At 35.1% G+C, this 20,668-nt stretch overlaps 1 protein-coding gene and 1 long non-coding RNA gene across 2 annotated transcripts; both read right to left on the bottom strand.

Annotated features, from left to right (window-relative positions):
- On the bottom strand, window positions 231–3,132 carry LOC110268784. The gene is made up of 3 exons (XR_002357250.1): window positions 3,085–3,132; window positions 772–2,975; window positions 231–591 (listed from the first exon to the last, which is right to left on the bottom strand). It is a non-coding gene; the product is annotated as an uncharacterized LOC110268784 (long non-coding RNA).
- Window positions 3,833–20,393, bottom strand: LOC107625132 (myosin-6). The gene is made up of 39 exons (XM_016327707.2): window positions 19,985–20,393; window positions 18,417–18,545; window positions 17,951–18,094; window positions 17,699–17,844; window positions 17,269–17,428; window positions 16,844–16,902; window positions 16,552–16,711; window positions 15,962–16,111; window positions 15,730–15,866; window positions 15,484–15,630; window positions 15,274–15,375; window positions 14,598–14,655; window positions 14,363–14,464; window positions 12,608–12,645; window positions 12,329–12,455; window positions 12,001–12,171; window positions 11,778–11,909; window positions 11,563–11,672; window positions 11,419–11,479; window positions 10,788–10,965; window positions 10,501–10,706; window positions 10,269–10,388; window positions 9,772–9,870; window positions 9,314–9,529; window positions 9,042–9,181; window positions 8,762–8,876; window positions 8,631–8,675; window positions 8,461–8,538; window positions 8,209–8,379; window positions 7,441–7,596; window positions 7,156–7,344; window positions 6,791–6,916; window positions 6,611–6,681; window positions 6,412–6,511; window positions 6,228–6,284; window positions 5,499–5,555; window positions 5,077–5,157; window positions 4,901–4,983; window positions 3,833–4,444 (listed from the first exon to the last, which is right to left on the bottom strand). The coding sequence occupies exons 1-39, from the start codon at window positions 19,985–19,987 to the stop codon at window positions 4,330–4,332; spliced, it is 4,539 nt and encodes a 1,512-aa protein (XP_016183193.1). The 5' UTR covers window positions 19,988–20,393; the 3' UTR covers window positions 3,833–4,329.

Raw genomic sequence — 20,668 nt, 5'->3', positions numbered from 1 at the left:
ATATTGTAAACTAACATGGTAGTCTTATGCATACAAATAATTAATTACCAGATAAAAAATGGACATCATTTTATATACTTATATATTCCTTTCATACAATTATAAAAAATAAAATTATTAGAATGATCATATGTTTTACCATAAATGACTTTGAGTCACAAGTTGTCATTAGTCACCCAAATATAGAAATTGATTATCGCAGCTAAGTAGCATGCGAGGTCAAACAAAGAAACAAAATGGTGGGATATGAAAATACGCATGAATTCATTAGCAAAATGGAAGTGATGACACAAGTCCATATAACACCACCATTCTATATTGACAGTCAAGTTTGACTTTTCTAAAACAAATATGATTTAAGATGTTGGATACAAATCACATTTGCACACTCATTGACTATAATGCAATCAAAAATTTAAAGCAAAAGTTTTCCCTACTTCAACATGAAAGCATGTCATTGCAAAGAGAGTAGCTGCTAAAATCTTCACACAAGTCCTTACATTTCAAAAAACTCAACTAAGCATCAAAACCCTTACAGATCCTGAATTTGCAAAAGCCAAATCTTCAAATGCGATACTCATCTTCATCAACCTGAAACGCCAAAGAGCACCAGCAAATGGTGGGATTAGTACTTAATTCAACAAGCTAGTTGCCAGACAATAACAAAGAAACCGTTGCTAATCAAACTGGTACATAGTATCATGTCAGACCAAAATAAGAAGCAACACACAACTGCATATAACTTTCCTGTAAAATATAAATGCCACTCACATTCATTTCATCCGTGTAGTTACACTCCTCGGCCGCCGACATGTTCTCCCAATCCTCCATAGCTGCGGCCTTGCCCCTGTGTCTTTCGCTTCCAAAATCTACACAATTCCTGGAGTTATGGGCTATCTTTGCCGCACTTACTGCAGTGTTGCACATGCCGAGTTTTTTCCCTAACAGTAACCCCTCGTCGGCCTCATCCATTATGTCTCACCCGCAACGGATTACGAACAGATACCTTTTCTCCACAATCAGCTATGCCAAGCCTTAACCGATGCTTCTCTCTCAACGCATTACTTTGGTTCCCTATCATGGATTTCAGTTCAGAATAGTCTTCAAAGTACCGGTAGGCCAACTTGATTAATTCTTTTCAATCATTTAGCAAAGCTACGTGCATACTCATGTACGCAACATCAGGAATCTCGCCTACCTGTCTAGATGGGTCCGTTGCAGGTTGCTTGGCCTTCTTCGTCCATCGTTCGTATATGGTCTTCACCGGAAGCTGAGTGATGTTCAGATAAACAAACACCCCCACCATGTGCACACAAAGAATGTCAAATGATTCCATATGCAAGCACAAGCAAGTAAATTCGTCATCCGCCTCGTCCTAAGCAACACTCCAAGACCGATCCTAGCAGTACATGGTGACCTCAAACAGGGAACACGTGCTAGTTTCTTGCAAGAAACAACTCTTACATTGCTGGCCAAAAGGAGGGCCTCCCGGAATAGTTCAAAAACCTCTTTCGTGTATACCGTTGCTGCGTAGCTTTCTAAAGCCTCCAACTTCGACTTAACAATGGGTTGCCCATACACAGATCTATAATCGGCGACTAGCTCTTCTTCTCATGAACTCGAGATAGTGCTGAAAATGCTCAATAAATTCCCATAGATTGTATCCATTACCAATAAAATTCCCAATCTACATGTTTAATGCCTCACATCGAGACGTCGTCTTCATCCCAGCAAAAAAAATTGCCTCTAATATACGCATTAGCTCACATATGCTTGCGTTCATACAAATCTAGTACCCACGAATTTTGTTGCAACCCAAACTCTTCCACAATATCGCTTCATAGGTTCTAAAACTCATCTACCTCAATGTTACCCATCAGGCAAACTCGAAACTTGCGAAGAAACATGGGCCGACGAATACGGGCAGTCACATTTCGTAGTAGGTGTCAGCTGCACAGCCTGTGATGTGCATTTGGAAAAACAGCATTGATTGCATTCTTCATTGCCAAATCTCCATCGGTTAACATCAATTTCAGTTCTTGTCCTTTCATTGCCTCAAGAAATACCCGCAACAACCAAACATAACTTTCCTCTAATTTGTTGCTGAGAATTGCACAACCAAATACAACAGTCTGCATGTGATTATCCAAACCCAAAAATATTACAAGCGGACACTTATACCTATTCCTCCCATAAGTTGCGTCGAACCCCAGAACATCCCCAAACGCACTATAGTCGTGACGGTTACTACCATCACACCAAAATATATTGTGCAGCCTCCTCTCCTCGTCCAATGAGAATTTTCAAAAACATGTTTGTATCACTCGCTCCCACTCTTCTTTGCTTCTCTATTGTTGTAAATGTCTTTAATTTCAAATCTAACTGTCTCAAATTCCCCGCATTAATTGGGTGGCAAATGCACGAAATATGGTTCGCACACGCATCCGAGTTTTTCTCATCGAGTTAATTTGATGCATGTCCCCTTCGTTGATTACTCTATGAAAACGCAACAACCCCCAGAACCTTGCATCTAGAATTTTATGGTTGTGTTCGTCACAAAACTTCTCTACGAACCAACGGCTAGTGCTTTGGTCAACATGAACCTTTATTTGTGCACCGCACCCACATCGTGTAATTGGTCGAGGATCCATTTTCCTTTCTACCCGATGAATGTATTTGGCATCTCTCTCACCTTGTCTCGATCAAAAAAAAAATTGCCATAAAATTTCTCCCTCCGATCCACTCTTTGTGCTTCTTCCAACCTTCGACCTCCGAATAAAGAATCCTTGCATCCGCCCATACTCATTGTAGAAATCATAAACCGTCTGCAAGTCTACAAACTCAAACCTCCGCATCTCCTCATACGTCAAAGAAGAAAAATCTATTCTATCAATCATCACAAGCTCGTGTTGCTGCTCGTAATACTCGCCATATTCCACATCTTCATCCACACCAATTGTCTCACCTATCACAACCTGCCCAGTCAAAACAACAACAATTGTGAGTCCAAATCTTACTAAACATAGACTTCACAACAACTCATTTATCCACTATAAGAAAAGAAAGAAATTAACACAAGTTCACCTGTACTTGGGGTCATTGTTGAATTTGGAGTCTTGGTCGAACCTGATCCTGTAACAACCACAACATTTCAATGTCCTGCGACATAGGTCACCAACAACATCTCCAGGAATACCCAAAAAAAAAAACCGGGTATCCAAAATGGTCAACAATAAGAACCCTAAACCCCAAAAAAGACCTAGATCGTCGACAACAGTGGCTTCAACCACAAAAAAGGGTCTCAAACATAAACTTGTGCCGAAAGGCCTACCTCATAGACGAGTTCTTCCATGGAGTCCTTGCCTACCTCTGTTTAATTATGGATGACCGAAATGTATTCGAACGGAAAAATTTTTTGCTACTCCATCCGCCTTCGAGAAATGTGCTCGGCACCTTTTGTGACAACTTTGTTTCTCTTCAGATACAAACACCTTGCCTAACTCCGTTTTTAATTAAATTTGAGTTGCACTTCCCAAATTGCAATTAACATTATAATCTCTATACCACATCACCATCAGATAAAACTTAATGCTCAATTACAAAATTTCAAAAGATCCCCAAATTTTTTTACAATTCAAATTTTTAACCAAGTTCTTGAAGGACTAGATACTTTCCCCAACATATAGAAGCTTCCAAGTTTTGTTATGTACTGGACTAACATGTTTGGGTACTCATTATAAATAAACAAAAAGAAAAACACTAATGTCAAATTTGTTACGGATATTTACAGCTAAAAACTTTGCAATAAAGAAAAGAACAAAAGACTAGTACGAACACTAGAATATGAAAACCTATTCATTATTTATCAAATATCAATGTGCATTTTTTACCCTTTACACAAGCAAAAAAGGAAAAATGTGGAAAGTCAGCTTGGACCCCAAAAACAAAAATTATAAGCACAGCTGAACTTTCTAGAGGTTTTCTGACCAAATTGACTATAAAAGACAACAAAAATGAACAAATATTAAGGCAAGCTCACCTAATCCTATAAATATCCCTACCCCTTGAAGATTTTACAATTGAATGCCAACCAAAGAATGAAAAAATTAACTTTACATCAGGGGCATGATGATGCAGGGATACTATAAACAATATGTAAAACCAAAACAAAAGAAATAGGTAAAATGAAAAAAGAATTAAAATTAAAAAAAGAAAAAGAAAAAAAAAGGATTTACAGCCACTACGGCAAGGACCAACAACTGATTTTGTTGCCTGCCTTGACTATGAGACAATTTATAAAATGCATACTAAGCTTCACTTCCTTTTTGCCTACTCATTTAAAAATTGGAAGGCAGGGTTCTCAAGAAGCTCTTCTGCTGGTTTCATGTCTGAGAATTCCTTCTCTTGGAGTGCTGTAGAAAGGTCATCCACTGAGAAGGGAATACTGTCAAAAAAAAAGAAAAAACTAATTGGTAAAACTTGAATCCAATATGAATATTTCATAACATCTTTCTTTTTTCTAATCAATATTTCAACTACCAATTTAAGAAAATGATAATCTACATATTTTATTAAAATATGATGGTGCATGCTATGATAGTTATGGTGTCTTAAAAAGTATTGCTAAAATTAAAGTAACGTTTTTTTACTATTTAACAACGCTTCTTAACTTTAAAAATAAAAAAAAAGTATTACCAAAATGTAAAAGAAGTGTAACTTTAGTTTTAACAACACTTGTGTAGCCACTATAGCCACCATAACCAGCTACCATAGACTCCACCAAATATGATTTGGATTTAATAGTTCAAACCCAAATGTATCCACCTTTTGCACTAGCTAGCTATTCCATGTTATGCTATTAAAGCACCACAAATCATTTTCCATATGCAAGCACTCTCACCTGGAATTGTCATCCAACAAGAAAGAATCACTCTGAGCATTATTCGAATCCTCGGCCATAAGCACCCTCATGCTAGAAAGGACCTGAAGGAAGATTCATGTATAATTGTCAACTGTTTACCTTTTCCTTTAATTTTACAGTTGATCGAAACAGTATAGTGAAATGAAATTACTTACGTCCGGAGAAACACTTCGAGTATTGTAGTTAGCATCCCAGTAAAGTGTACATATTCTATATAGCTGCTGGACACTCATGATCTGATGAAGGAGGGGAGAAAGAAAGAAAAACAGAAGGTATAACACATGAGAAAACATGTACACTTAGAAATGGATTGAGTTTATGGCAAAAAGTGAGGGGCATGAACAGAAGACTATGCTTTAGCCTTCATCCAATTTAACGTTGATAAACAATTGCAATAATAAAAAGAAACTAAATTGAAAAATGAAACATTCCAAGAATTCATCAATTTCAAAATTCTGCTGTACAAAGTAATCAACTATGCTATCAAATTTAGGCCCTTGGGAATATTAACAAATTAATATGCAATATGGAAGCCCCATACACTCGTACAGAAAGCTTGATATCGATAGATACTTACAGGGCATAAATCGTTAATGATTTCATCATAGGAAATCCTGTACTTCTGATGAATAACCTGCTCATAAAATTTGAAACCATTAAAGCGATTCAAGTAGCAAAGATGTAATGGATATTTTGATAATTTTATAGAGAATAACTAGGAAACATAAAATTAATCTCCAGACTGTCTTAAGCATTTGAGTATAAGATACTTGTTATTTGTAATTACTAAATAAAATCACCAATCATAGACGCTAGAACTAGTATTAGTTAGACTATCTAGATTTTTAGAAACAGGCTTGATCATGTATATTTATCAACATATGTCTGAGTAGTTTGAATATGATCTAGAGCTTCTTATAGTAATTTGAAACTCAGAATAAAAGATGTCTTAAAGAACTTTGTTTGAAAATTATTTTCTTAGAACAAATCCAATTAAAAGTATACGTTTTCAACAATGTGTAAATGGAAAATACAACTCAAGAAGAATGAAAATTTAGATTTAGATTTAGATTAGCTTGATCTAGGGGGCAAAAGAAGATCCAGATCCTCTTCGGCATTTAGTTTGATAGAATTTGTCCTATCACTTAACATTATCACGGAAACTTTCAGATTTTGTGAGATGATAAGTATAAACAAAACATGATGCATAATAAACCAACAGCAATTCTCATCATCATGAAAACATTAACAGCTAGCAAAAGTCAATGCGGGTGGTACATTATCAAAGGAAGCGAGAGAAAATTACCAAGAACCCAACTGCCTGTCTGATGTGCTTAAGCTCGTCCCAAGATGAACCTGCATACTGTGAAAATCAGGGAATCAGATTAGACTTCTGAAGATATGTGCATGAATCCAAAAGCCACAAAGTGCATACATATGGACTAAAACTTCAGAACCAACATGAAACAAAATAAACAAAAATAAATTACCTCCTCCTTTGCTTGAGCACACCACAACTCCAATTCTGCTAAACCAGCTTTCACATATTCTCCATTGGTGAATGTGCAACAGTCCCGACGTAGAAGAAGACTGACAATAATTGTTGCAAGCATAGAATAGAATGTTAACCTTACTACATTTTATAAAATTAAGCAAAAACTTTACTTTTGAGTAAAAGAAGCGGCTTACCTGTTGAAGAGTTGAACATTAATATATGAGAATGTTTGGGTGTAGATCTTTTGGATTAGGACTGGAGGCACCTGAAATCCAAACCAATATCATGTTTAATAAATTTAAGGAATAGCATCACAAGCTTAATTGGAGGGAAGTATTGCAGAAAGTTAATAATGTAATTGTTTTGTTTCTTACGAAGTTCTCTTTCAAAGTACATAGGAGGGTGTTGAGGGATTCAATAATACTTTGCCAGTGACCCATGGGAGAATCTTTGCCAAAGGATCGGCCAGACCGTAACACTCCCTTTGATGTTCTTGGGGCCTGTATATCAGCAATATGATTCCATGAGGAATGGGCCCAAATGAGTATGTAACTAAAAAGGAACCTCAGGATCCTATTAAAATTTTCTCGAAAGTATCTCCAAAAGACAGATATAGTATAGAGGGAAAAGCAAAGAGAACAATGTGGGATGTAAGACATCGTCTCCAATTTCACCCATCCATTATTCTTGATTTAGCCTCACTATAGTTCAATAATTGCAGACTGCATTTCGCCCATACCTGTATACATAATGAAAGCAACGATGCCAACTCCTTTTTCAAGTTGTCCCGAAGGATACCATATATTTTTTCTACATAGGCTGTGAGCTGCTGCTTGAACAGCAAAGCAGGGTATTTAGCTTCAACCTTCTTTACAACCTCTAATGCTGGAGCCGGAAGGTTGGCTGAAGAAGGGGACGAGCGAAAACCCTGCAATGTATCAATCAAATAAATCAGACTATCAGAATAATTTAGCATATGAGAAACAATGATTATGTTATTAAGAGCATAAGGAAAACTCATTACCATAGTCATTCTTCCAAAGAGGGATGTTGGATTAGGTGGTTTTTTAACTGGGGTGGTATCACTTGCACCTCCGGACTTCAAACTTTGTTGGAGCAAAAACAATAATGCAGACGTATTTGACAACCAATAGGCCATAAGATCATTGTCATCTTGATTCTGGAAAGTGAAAAACGAATAAGTAAAAACTATTGTTATTCAAATAGCTACAATACTTTATGAAAAGCACCCTAATTGTTGAATAATTGTCTCATTAAAATTAGGATCAGATTATTTAACAGAATAGGTGGTAAAGAGTAATTCACTAACATACAAATAGCTCATAGTCTTAAATAATTGGAAAGATACTTCAACAATTAAACCATGAAAATGGCCCCTGGCAACAGCAGCATCCAATCTTGCATACATATTACTTCTAACACCAAGGGTTAGAAATAGATGCTCATCCACACAAGAATTGAACCATAATAACCCACAATAACCCACTCCCAACTTCAACACAAGCGCCTATTCACTGATAATTGAATATTACATTCCATTTGACTAACTATTCACTACCTTGAGTATACTATTAATCAGTGAATTATGAAATGTAATAGTGTGGTTAAGACATAACTTATTACGTGAAGGCCTAATAATGTCTTTACTCTTAGCAAAAATTATATCTTCTTTTATCACAAATTTATATCTGGATTAGACATAAATTTTCTGCAAGATATCAATAATCTGAGAGTGGAAAATTTATTTCTTAAGAAAAGTGAAAATAGTCACCTCAATTGCAGAACCTATCATCTGGATAAGACGGTCAAATACACTAGTTCTTTCAGCTTCAAATGATTTCCAGTGGAGCAGGCATTTGTAAATGGTGAATGCAGCAACAGGCTTTCCATGATGGAAGCCAATATTCTTCATTACACAGTTTACAAGAGCATCAACATTCTCCTGCAGTGAAAAGGATGGTTAAAAATAGTGAACAAATTAACTGGAGAGCTGATTAATAAATGTACGAGTTTAAGCACACACATGTTGACGTTCAATGTAGGATCTCCTCAATTTGCTATCAGATTCTGTACCAAACATTTTAGTAGGTGTAACACTCTCCTGCAATCACATCACATTTTAGATTTCACTAAACACAAAAGCTGGTGTAATACACGGGCAGAGAGAGAGAGAGTAAAAAACAAAGTACTTACAGCAGATTTCTGCTCTTCTACCACATGATGACCATTGCCCAACTTCTGCAGAAGAATATATGATGACTAAATAACATTCCACACTTGCATACAGATTACAAAACCTATACCTTTTAGCAAGCATAATTTACCTCGTAAACATGATTGGAAAGGTGCTCTGACATTGGTTTTACAGATGATGTTATCAGAGTTTGTTGCCGAAGAACCTGGTTTTCCGATTCCATATCTAAGAATTTCTCTTCAAGCCTGTCAGTGTCAATTAAATCAAGAAAAGTCATATGACACTGCAGATCTTGTAAGAGCAAATAGAGTACATGGATGACTAATTTACAGGACTGGAAACGAGCAATAGTTTGAATTATATGAATTGAAATAAATCGGACACCAAGGAAGGTCAATCAAAAACAACACCTTTGCATTGCAGTCTTCAACTGGATTATTTTTGATTCAGCATCCAAAGCTTGCTTCAACCTTTCTTCACTGACTTTGCTTGCCTCTTCATACCTCTTTTCTGTTTCACCAATTTTCTCTTCCAGAGAGCTCACCAAGTTCTGCAATGGACCCCAGCAGGAACATAAGATATGACCAACTACTTGCCAATAAAGTGAGAATATTTGATGTGCACCCAATATTAAAGACTTTCTTTAGTGCAGATAAGATATGTATGCTAAAAAACACCTCACCTTGAGTTTCTCATTTTCACTAGTTAACTTTTCCATCAAACCATGGTCAACAACGGGAATCTCCTGTATGACAGGTACTCTCTCTGCCTCTCTTTTCATAGCCTCTTCACGCTCCTTCTTAAGAAGTGCCTTAGTCTCTTTAAATTGCAGTTGCATCTTTTGCAAAGCAGACTGTAATCTTTCGTTTTCTTGTGATTTTGCTTCTTCCATGTCAGCCTGCATTATTATAAAAGAAATTAACAATCTTCACAACAAAAGATACTTAATAGTGTTCACATGGATATAGCAGCAACTAAAGTCTAATCCAACTAGGTGGCTTTTGCTACACGCATTAACACGGATAAGCAATTTAAATTAATTACAGTGCTCTCAGTTAACATAATGACAGAAATTGCCAGTTGTTGACAGTGAAATAATTTCAGTTAATAGCTAACACAGAAAAACTTGTAGTCATTTACCCTCATGCGTTTTTCCAGCTGTAACCTTAGTGTAAGATCTTCAACTTGCTTTTCAAGCTTATTTTTGGCAGCTTGGAGTGCTCCAGTTTCTCTGGCAGCCTGAAATTTAAATATTACGTTACTGAATAGCAAAATAAAAATATGTGAACAGTTAGCAATGATATATGTGAAAGCATTACAAATTTACAATTTCCCTTTCCAGTAAAAAGAGTGACATAGTCCCTTTATTCAGGAAAATTGCATAACTAATTGACTCTTACTATTATGGTTTTTCAGGCTACAATTTGAGATATTTCAGGATACCTCAACAATGGTGTATTTGTTTTGTGGGACACTTTCCCAATATGTCAACTTTGAATAATTAAGGTAGAGCAGAAACATGTAACAAATTTTCCTAATGCACAAATTGGATTGATTTATATAATTCTGAGTTCACTAACTAGTCTCCAAAAAATAATTGATGGATTCGAAGGATTAATAAGGAAGGGGTTGGTTACCATCTTGAGCTTTCGTAACTCTCGGCGAGCAACTTTTCCTCTCCATGCACATTGTGTAGCAATTGCTGCCTTCTTTAAGTCCTTAAAACGATGTTGTGCCAAATATTTTCGGCAATGGCTCTGAAATACACACACAAAATTCAGATTTACAAGGATAAACTAACATAATACAAAAATAAGATTAGTTAAAAGAAATTAAAGGTCATAAATTTTTTTTCTCTTTCAGATTTACCTGAATGACAATTGCTGCCCTAGTCTGCTTCCTAAAGTTCAGCTCACAACGAGCAGCCATCCCTCGCATACCAGTCTGAATAGAAACAGCAGCTCTATACAATTCTCTATAAGCCTTTCTAGCAGCATGCATGCGTATATACCTCTGAATCATCAGACTAGAAGCCTCCTGCCGCAATCCCTCGTAAACTTGTCGAGCAAGTTGTCCTGTAATAGGCATTAAAAATTCATAAGAATTCACAAGTACTTTTTCACAAAATACAAACTGAGGATAAAATTAACACAGACCTCTGCATGAAGCTTGAATCTGTATAGCAGACAAACGAAGCAATACAAAACTTCGGCGGGCCAAATAGGTACGAACTTTCCTCTGAATAATGCTTGCCGATCTTCCTAGTATTTCAGTTCTACGAGTATCTAAGTCAGCCATTTGACCAGCTCGAAGAAACACTTTTGTTTTTCCAATCTGCAGAATAAGGAGAATCAGTAAAATAAATCAATACAAAAAATATAGCCTCATATGGAAACAGTAAACTCCAGTTACCTGAACATTAATGACAACACTCACAAAGATAACTTTATTGTCATTTCAAAAGAAAATAAATAAATTATTTTTTCTGGATTTGTAAGATTTATTCCCCCAAAAAAGCAGTAGTGAAGAGAGTAAGAAATGTTACTAGTGGTCCCCACGTAAGCTCCAAACAGTAACTCAACAAGTCAAAATGAGCATCATGTTATAAGTTCCCTAATAAGTAAAGGAGTTACCCGGATGAAGAAGAAAAAAAACAAAAAATTTGGAGAGTTTTTCAGGGACTCAAGTCAACAACAGATTTATACAAGTGATGCTTCATTTCCGAAATATTATGCCAAACTCCATGGTCAAGGTAATCTCAAATGATGATCACGTGGTGATAGTTACCTGATAACATTTAAGTCCAACTTTTTCCAGAATCCTCTTGCATACAGAAACCTCATCAGAGCTGACATAAAAAATTGAAAAAAAAAATATCAGAAATTTGAGGATAGTAACTAATGGGCCTGATTGGATTGACAATGCAGATACCTTCTATCTAGTGCTTCAGGTGCAAGAAGTCCAAACCGATCCACAAATTCATCAAAGGTTTTTCTAGTGGGGTACCCTGCACAGCTTATTCTAATTGCCTCCATAACTCCCTATAATCAAGAGCATAAATGAAACTCACATGGCAATAAGTTGAACTTCAACTGTAGCACTAACCATAAGGACCAAAACACGGATAAAAATTCAAGTTGTCTTACCCCACAACGCAGTTGCTGCAGAACATTTTTGTTCTCAAAAATTGCAGGCTTAAGAAGATTGTTGGGTTTTACGCAACGAATATAGTGTGGCTCGGTGGAACTGAGAGTTTCAAGTAGAGCTTGCAATTGTTGCTGCAGGACATATTAACAAGGATTATAGAACCACATATGTTGAGCAAGGGAACTAAATTGTGTGCCTTCAAAAATAAGAGAAACCACCAACCTTGAATCGTGAACCTATTGAAGAGAACTTTGATTGTTTGGATGACTCCTCAGACGAGGGGGGAAACAAACTCGATACAAAGGAGCATTTAGAAGCATAAAGAAGTGCTTGGTGTTCTGCAATAACGTAATCTTTGTTCTTGTCCAGGAACAATTCAGTTTGATAAGTCACCTAAATTAGACACATATCAGGATGCACAGTCCAAAATAAAAATAAGCACACCTATTCAAAACATTCAAGTCCTATATTATATATTTATATCATGTAATTATCCTATTTATTTTTATTATATCCAGCAGGGAAAAAGCTTGTAACTGATCTGACTTACATCACCAGCATAATGGCAAATTGTGAAGTCACTACGTGACAATTTAGGCTTGCTGAACCTTTTATGGTTTTTGAATGTCTGATACAACTTCTGGGCAAAAGTTTCGTGTGTTGATCTAGGAAACATGCTGCAAAAGAATAAATATACAAGTATTCTAAGGCTTTTAGCATCGACAAAGTTTAAGAACAATGGAAAAATAAAATGAGAGTAAAGCAAGATGTATTGTGATATTAGGACTCTGAATATCAAATAAAAGGATTCAGTACAAACTATACTCACCAAGCTTCATCAAGAAGAGAAATAATGCCACCAGGTTTCTGAAAATTAAACAATAAATATACAATGGTAAATAATCAATCCACTGATAACAAACTGCACAAACACAATGGTGTCATCATCTTGTTAAGAACAAATGCAAAAGCACTAATGACAACTTGATTAAATACGACAAAAATTAGTCTACACGCAACTACTTTTTTGTCTTGAACTTGTTATTACAACCAAATCTTCTAATTGAGATAAATTAACTTTAAGAGTTTTCCTCTTTTTTATAAAAAAATCAATGGAAGAACATTCTCGGAATGTTGAAGGAGAGGATACAACGTGAAGACTAAAAGGACTAAGCATCATCCAAAACTACATTCCGAAAAACAAATTAAATTCACAGCCATTTACTAGTTTCAGAGCAAATTACTATTGAAAAACTCAAACAAACAACATATACAATATGAAATATGATGCACACACACACAAAAATATATATATAGGTCTTCAGATTCTTTTTGATAAATATATATACCTTTAGATTTCTGTTCTTTTTCCTTTTTTTATGCCAACAAAATTTGTTACAAAATACTTTCGGTTAACATAACCACTAGAACTGTCATCCAAGCTGTGCATATGCAAGGGATCTTTCCTTGCATGGTATGATTTACATTGATATTTTATCAAGAGAATCACTCCTTGACATTTCATGAACAAATCAAATATACTGCTTTTTATCAAGAAAAATTTAAAATGAAATCATATCTAAAAACATCTACATTGCAATTTTCTTGATTGATTATTGTTTAGAAACCTCTGAGATAAACAAAACATTTCACTTATAAAAAATAACAACAAAGTCTTATCCAACTAGATGGGATCTACCACATAGACAAAACAATGTCATTGTGTCTTGTCATGTATCATGTCTGCAGTAAATTCATTAATGTATCATGTCTTTTAATCAAGTATATACAATAATAAATTTCCAAAACAGACGGAGTGAATAATGCAAGAAATAACCATATCCCCGAAACAAAAATAAAGAACCAATTATTTGTGAATGCTTTTTGGGTATTTACCACTTGTTTTAACCATGTTCTCAACAGAAACACTTCATGTTAAGCACAATTTCTCGTATGCAACTAATTTTTTTATTTTACAATGAAATGAAACTAGAGTTGTCTTTTATCCAATATCTTCTATAAAAACATGGTAAGTTGTCTCTGATATCTCAAAAGAACAATGATATCCTAAAGAGAGAACTTTATTTACAAAGTTCTAACTTAAATCTCTTCTTTCTACTAGAGAATTAGAGATAGCAAGGGAAAGGAGATGGGAGTAGAATAGGGGACCCTAGACTTTGATGTAAGAGAATTAACCATTAAATGGTGGGCTCAAAAATTGCTAATTTAAAATTTTAAACACCTAAAAATTAAGATGTTCTTGCCAATTTGAATGTATTTGATATTTAGAATTGTTATTTAACAACATTCCCTAATAGAATTTTTAAAAAGTGATAGGCAAAGGCAAAAATGCTAGTCTGTCAAGACATAGTTTTAGAAGAAGAGGGGTGGTGGGAATTGAAACTACAGAACTACTTGAATCACCACCCTTGCAAATTCTTGTGATATCATACCTCATGTACAAGCAGATGCAAGATAATTAGTATCTACAGCCACACATTACAATATGCTCAAACATCTTATACTAGAGTAAGATAAAGGAGACAGTCAAAGAACAGAATGATTGTGCAGTTGGAAGGAAAACCTTTTCGATGAGATCCAGGACATCTTGATTGTCAACAAACTCAATGTAACTCCAATCAATCTCCTCTTTTTTATATTCTTCTTGCTCCATTTTGAAAACATGCTGCAGAATAAATATTAAAGCATTAGAAAACATCTAAAATGAGTATAAACAAGTATCCTTATGTTTCTGTTACAATTTTACAAGCAAACATTCCAGTCACTACAAAGAAGGTAATCTGTCTTTCACAACAAACCTGATTAAAGTGTTGCTGAAGCTTTTCATTGGTCAAATTAATACAAAATTGCTCAAAACTGCAAAATAGGAAAATCAAACATTAATCACAATTTACAGCTCCGCCACAATGTCGATTTAGATGTAGACAATAACTACTGCTTGATAGAAAGGCATTAAATTAAGTCATATGTTCGGGAGTTTTGAAACGAAGAGAAACGGTTCATAATGAAATAGAGTTTGAAATGGGGTCAACTGCCATTTAGATCGAGATTTTTTAGCTCCTAGAGTTTATATCAATATTTCATGTAATCCTATCATCTATTTAATAAATAATCTAGCCCAATACCAAATTAGTTAAACTGGGCATCACTCAACATCTTCTTGGTATAAAGCATTTTAATATCTAGCATCACACAATATTTTTCAAGCATGTAGACGAAAGTACAAACTATTTGGAATGCATCTATTTGTTTTAGTACAAAAGCTGTCCTGCTATCCACGTCAACAACTTTGGGCTGGCCATTCCACACCCTCTTTATGATATTCAGCCTTTGGACATGCTTTTAACTTGGGACAATGATGGGTTCCGCTCCCCATTGTTGGAAGTCATTATATCAGATAATGTTTCTTGGATCTTCACTTAAATAGATTAGCCTATCTGTAGAGAACAAACAAAACATATCACAGTAACGCACCTGTTAGTCTTGAAACTTTCAAAACCATAAATATCCAGCACACCGATTAAGGACTTCGACTCAGGGTCTTGACCAATTGAATTATTAATTTTATCCACCAGCCTGCCAAAGATGACATAAAATTACTAAAGAGCGAATTGAGCTAACTTGCCAAAACCAATAACCAAGGTTCAAACTAATCTATCTTCAACCAATTTGCTCGCAACTTACCAGTCAAACAATCTCGTGTACACAATCTTAGCCAAAGCATCTCGGCTAAGTGCAGCAGATTCTGGATCCAACCATTTAGTAATTGTTTCATCACGCGTAACAATCACTCGCTTGCAAAGAGAATTCTCAAGTGCCTTTGCATCACACCTGAATAAAATTTCATGACCCAAGGAATTTAAATTGAGAGATATGATGTGCAAACCTTAGAATATGATTAAGCAATGCAAGCTTGCAATGTTTGCTCACATGAAAAGTTCAGCAGCAGTTTGTAGATGGAACCGAGATTTTTCATCTTTGGGCGTAGATGAGTCAATTTCCTGACCTTTTGTAAATTCAATATTGCCAAGATGCAAAATTGCAGCTACCACTCGGAATATTGCTTCCTGAAGAGAGATGAGGACAGAGGAAAAGCAAAAAACAAAGTATTGAAGATCACATAATAATTGGTATATACTTAAAGAAACTGCCAATAAAATACCTGCTCCTCAGAACTTATTCCAACAACATCCATTGCTCTCCTTGTATCATGATATTCTTTTGCTTCATCAACTCCTTCCAACTCAAAGCAATTTGTTTGGTTTAGATAATGAAATGTTCTTGGGTTTCCTAATTTGTACTTCTTAACATCCTGCCAAAAGAATTGTTTTTTAGTTACAAAAACTAAGTAAAATAATGCGGTCAAGAAAAATGATGAAAATGAGTTGACATTAACAACTAATACCAGCATGCATTACCATAATCAAGTCAAAAGGTACAAGAAGGCAGACGCCTCAGCCTCAGTAATTGAAAAGATATATCCATCCCTTTTTGTTAACAATATTTCTTCTTTTTATTAAAAAAGAGGGTCATTTCAAAAATATATAAGAAGACAATGAAAGGAAAGAAATCAGCACCTCTTTTTTCTATCCAGCAACATACTACCATTTAGTTCTATGTTTACTAGTTAGTTTCATAGTAACTTACTCAAATTTATGATTCATGCAAATTAATAAAGCTCTATGTATACATCTAGTCTTTCACTTCTTGCCATCAATATGATCTTGAACCCAAACAAAATAAATCCATTACCTCTGGAGGTGCAGCACACAGCATATAGAAACAGTGATAATTTCTTTCTGGATCGGACAATTGGCAAACACGTGATCTTTCCAACAGATATGTTCTAATAGCAGCTCCAGAAATCCTTCCCCTCTGGTCAAATTGGATCTCCACAAACTTCCCAAAACGACTGCACAAGTCACAAGTGATGAAATAGTAACAATTAGAAAATAGCTTAGTATTTTCATTATCGTGACCAAAAAATATAAAATAATGGGGAAAAAAAGGGGGAAGGGGGGGGAGTCTTTCTATCATTTCACACCTTGAATTATTGTTCCTAACAGTCTTTGCATTGCCAAAGGCTTCTAGAACAGGATTGGACTGAAAATAAGGAGAAAAGAAGGCCAAAACATAAGTCTATGTTAAATCTGTCTTAGCTTTAAGTAAAACAATACCAAAAGTATGTAAACTAAAAGATAAATAAAATGGTAGAGAATAAGCTTGCCAAGAAAAACAACCCTTAAGAGGGAGATTGATTTGGTTTCTGTTTACAGTAAAATGTTTTCATTAATAAATACAAAAATGCCACATCCTTCTCTTTGAGTTGTAAACAGAACTCCGTGAGGAAACAAGGAAGAATTAAAACTTGGTGGCATTTTCTTAGCCATCAGTTAAAGCATATCGACTAAATATAAAAAATAGAAAACAAACCAAACACCAACGTTAAAAAAGGTCAAATTCTGTTACCTCTAGGACTTTCTGCTCTACAGTCCTACCTTCACCAACAGCAGCTCTACCTCCCATGTAAGCAAGATAGCGCATGAGTAACTTTGTGCTTTCTGTTTTACCAGCCCCACTTTCACCACTAACCAGTATTGACTGACTGATTCCTTCATTAATCATAAGCCTACATACACAACAGTTTATGTGGTCAAACTTGTAAAGTACTTACCGAACTTTTACACAAATAATATAAATAAGACTTTAATTTTGATGTACTAACAGTGTAAAGGTGTCTTACACTTGCATCCAATTAAATATCACCATGTCAGCAAAAATAACTACTTTCAACAATCAATGCGTGAATGGTCATCTAAACAAATGGAAGTGATTGAACAACTGTGTAAAATGGTTTTACACTGTCAATGCATCAAAATTAAACTCTATAAATAACTACCTATATGCTGCATCTGCAACTGCAAAAGGATGTGGACTTAGCTCGCCAAAACCTGCTCCTTTATATTGTGCCATCATATGGCTATCGTATAAATGAGGGAGCTTTATGAACGGGTTCACAGCAATCAATATATTCCCAGTATACGTCTGGAAGCAAAATATCATTGTAAGGCTAAGCGCATGTCAAAGAAGTATAAATACACTAAGATACAAGAGAGACATTTTTTAGAGAGTAGACATCCAAAGCTCATACATATATTTCATTGATATCATATCTAGATCTCAGATTAGCTAGGACACCAGGTTCATGCAGATAAGCAAGCTTTGTCATATCATCCACTCCACATGGTGGAGCTTCAGTATCTTTATGATAAACGCTGGACACTTTAACCACAACCTGTAAATTTAAAACAACAGAGTGAGGAAAGGATTTCACAATTTTAAGACATCATACAGTTCCAACTTCAGAGTCAACTTTGGAGGTAATTTCAAAATTTTATATATAGTACATCATGTTAAGTACAGTCATGCTGCAGGCACTTAACTGCACTATCTTCACATTATACACATTATGCAACCCTTAAAATATTGCCACCAGTTATTCATGTTTAAGAATTTATTGCAGTCAAAGCAAAACTGGTACATTCAAAGAACAAGAAAATAAATTACTGAAGAACAATGAACAGGATTAAATTAAAATAAAAATCATGCAAACCCACCGTCTTCCCTGAAGTGCAAAGGACTTTGATGTCTTGCCCCTTAACCTCCAAAACTTCACCATCTATCCAAGCTGCCTCTGGATCCTCCAACCAAACTTGGGACCCAACTACAGGATTGGCAGTAGCAGCCTACAATGCAGAGTGGCACAACAAAATAAAACCACTAGAGATCTCACCGTGTCTAATAACTATATTCATATTCAAGTAATTACAATGAAACCTGTAACCTAAATCAAAACAGGTCAAATCAAGTGATCTACCTTCAAATCTTACTCAAGTGGTATAAAAGTATGTTAAATGGTCACATTAGAAAGCAATAAAAGATATATTTTTTTTTTGGGTAGAAAAGAAACTGTAACTTCTAGTTTAAATAATTTAAAAGATTGGCTCAGGTAACAAGCAGCAACTCCCACAACTTTTGTGGGTTAATAGCATCAGTAAAAGCTCCGTAATCAGAAAATGATTCAATACCATATAGAACGTGTTTGAAAAGGAAGTCGGAATCCTTGTTCTTCCATCTACATTAATCTGATTCTTTCACATTTTCTATCAAAATGTGCAGTCTAGAGTCTACCGAATTTTTCAAACCATCAGTCTCATTGGAATAAAATGATTAATCATTGAAGTATACAACTAATATCACCCAAATTAAATTTTCCTTAATTTATCCATGATATCCAAGCAAGGAATAAAACTAGTGTAGAAGACAAAGACGAAGTAATTGCTTGGTTGTTGGTTAGATTCGGTCTTGTTCAACAACCTAATTGACTACAAAGGACACACATAATCCTCAGTTAAACTTCACAACTGAATTAAAAATCCCAAAGAAAACTGAACAATTTTCTCCATGCTTGAATTATTGAAAATTCATCCAACCCAATCAATGATGTAACAATGCAAATTTATCAAGTCGTAATGGGTGGACAATATCCTAAGTTTCCTATTTCAAGAAATATCCCAACAGATTCATGCCAAGTCCAATCACCAAGCCTACAAATCATCTCTATAAACCTTAAAGAGCCAGTATTCATTCATAGTTAAACTAATCTTCCCCTAAAATCACATATTAAAAATTAGGAGGGAATAAGTTTTCCGAAGAAGTCAACAAATTACTAGCAACCCTATAAGAACGAAACCATGTTCTCTGCGAATTTGAATTGAACCAAAACAAGCTCCAACAAGAGAGGGAGAGAGAGAGAGAGAGAGAGAGAGGTGAGGGGAAAAATTAGTATACACATTGCAATCTGACCCCTACAATGTCGCTACCAACACATTGACCAAAAAATCTAAACAACCAAATCAAAAACCGAATCACATACGTGTAACAGAATTCTCAGACATAAACAAAGATCCGAAATTCCGATTTTACCGCAATACTAGATCAGCTCCTAAAAGTTTGAAAATATGAAGAAGAAAAAATGACATAATATCTAAAATTAAAAATTAAAAAAAGGCAAACATTTCCGAAGAAAGTGAGAATCTTCATCTACAAGACTTCAAATTGATTCAACTATGACCAGTAAAAATCTAATAAGTAAAATTTAAAAAAAATATCGAAAAATTAATACCATTTTGCAATCGATTTGATTGGATCAGAAGCTTCGGTTTGTTCCGGATCTAGCTCCAATGGCTGCTACTCATCCACACTCCTGAAGAGCAAGAAGATCCTTTGCACCACGATTCGATGCAATTTCCAAAATAATCGAAAAAGAAAAAAAAAGAGTATATATTTATCTACCAGCTGAAATTTTGTGTGTGTAGTGAATGAAATGAATGGGAGAGAAGAAAGAGAAAGAGCTTAAACCTCTTCACCAAAACGCTGAAAAATATTTTTGATGAAGAGATTATTATTACTAAGCTCTTTCCGTTTATGGTTTCGGTTTTTTCCTTTCTTTATTCCTTAGCTGCTGCTTCTTCTTCGCTACTTTTCTTCTTCTCTCAACATCTTTGTCTTCGGGTCTAAGTTTATTTTGTTATTATTGATTGATTGATTAATTAAGTTAAAGGTAGAATAATCCAAATTAATTATTTTGTGTAATGAATGAAATTGGTAAGGTTCAATTTGCAATTAATTAAGGTAAGTATGTACTGTTGTACACGTAAAATAAATAATAAAAATTTATAGAATTTTTTATAAGGTGAAATTCCAATAATGACCTTATAGCGTGACATGAATTACGGGACTTTGATTTTCTGACGCGGCGAACTCGGAGACAGTCACGCACCCTCTTGCTCTCGGTGCTGTCTGAAAA

Source organism: Arachis ipaensis, chromosome B02 (assembly GCF_000816755.2).
Source record: "Arachis ipaensis cultivar K30076 chromosome B02, Araip1.1, whole genome shotgun sequence".
In the NCBI taxonomy this organism is placed as follows: Eukaryota; Viridiplantae; Streptophyta; class Magnoliopsida; order Fabales; family Fabaceae; genus Arachis; species Arachis ipaensis.
This window is presented reverse-complemented; position numbering and strand designations above follow the sequence as displayed.

What these genes read in the sequence shown, in the direction of transcription:
- LOC107625132 (XM_016327707.2), bottom strand. An exon ending in GTTGCAGATGCAGCATATAG is followed by an intron (nt 17,429 to 17,698) that starts GTAGTTATTTAT and finishes TTGTGTATGTAG; the next exon opens with GCTTATGATTAATGAAGGAA. An exon ending in GTACTTTGAAAGAGAACTTC is followed by an intron (nt 6,682 to 6,790) that starts GTAAGAAACAAA and finishes TTTGGATTTCAG; the next exon opens with GTGCCTCCAGTCCTAATCCA.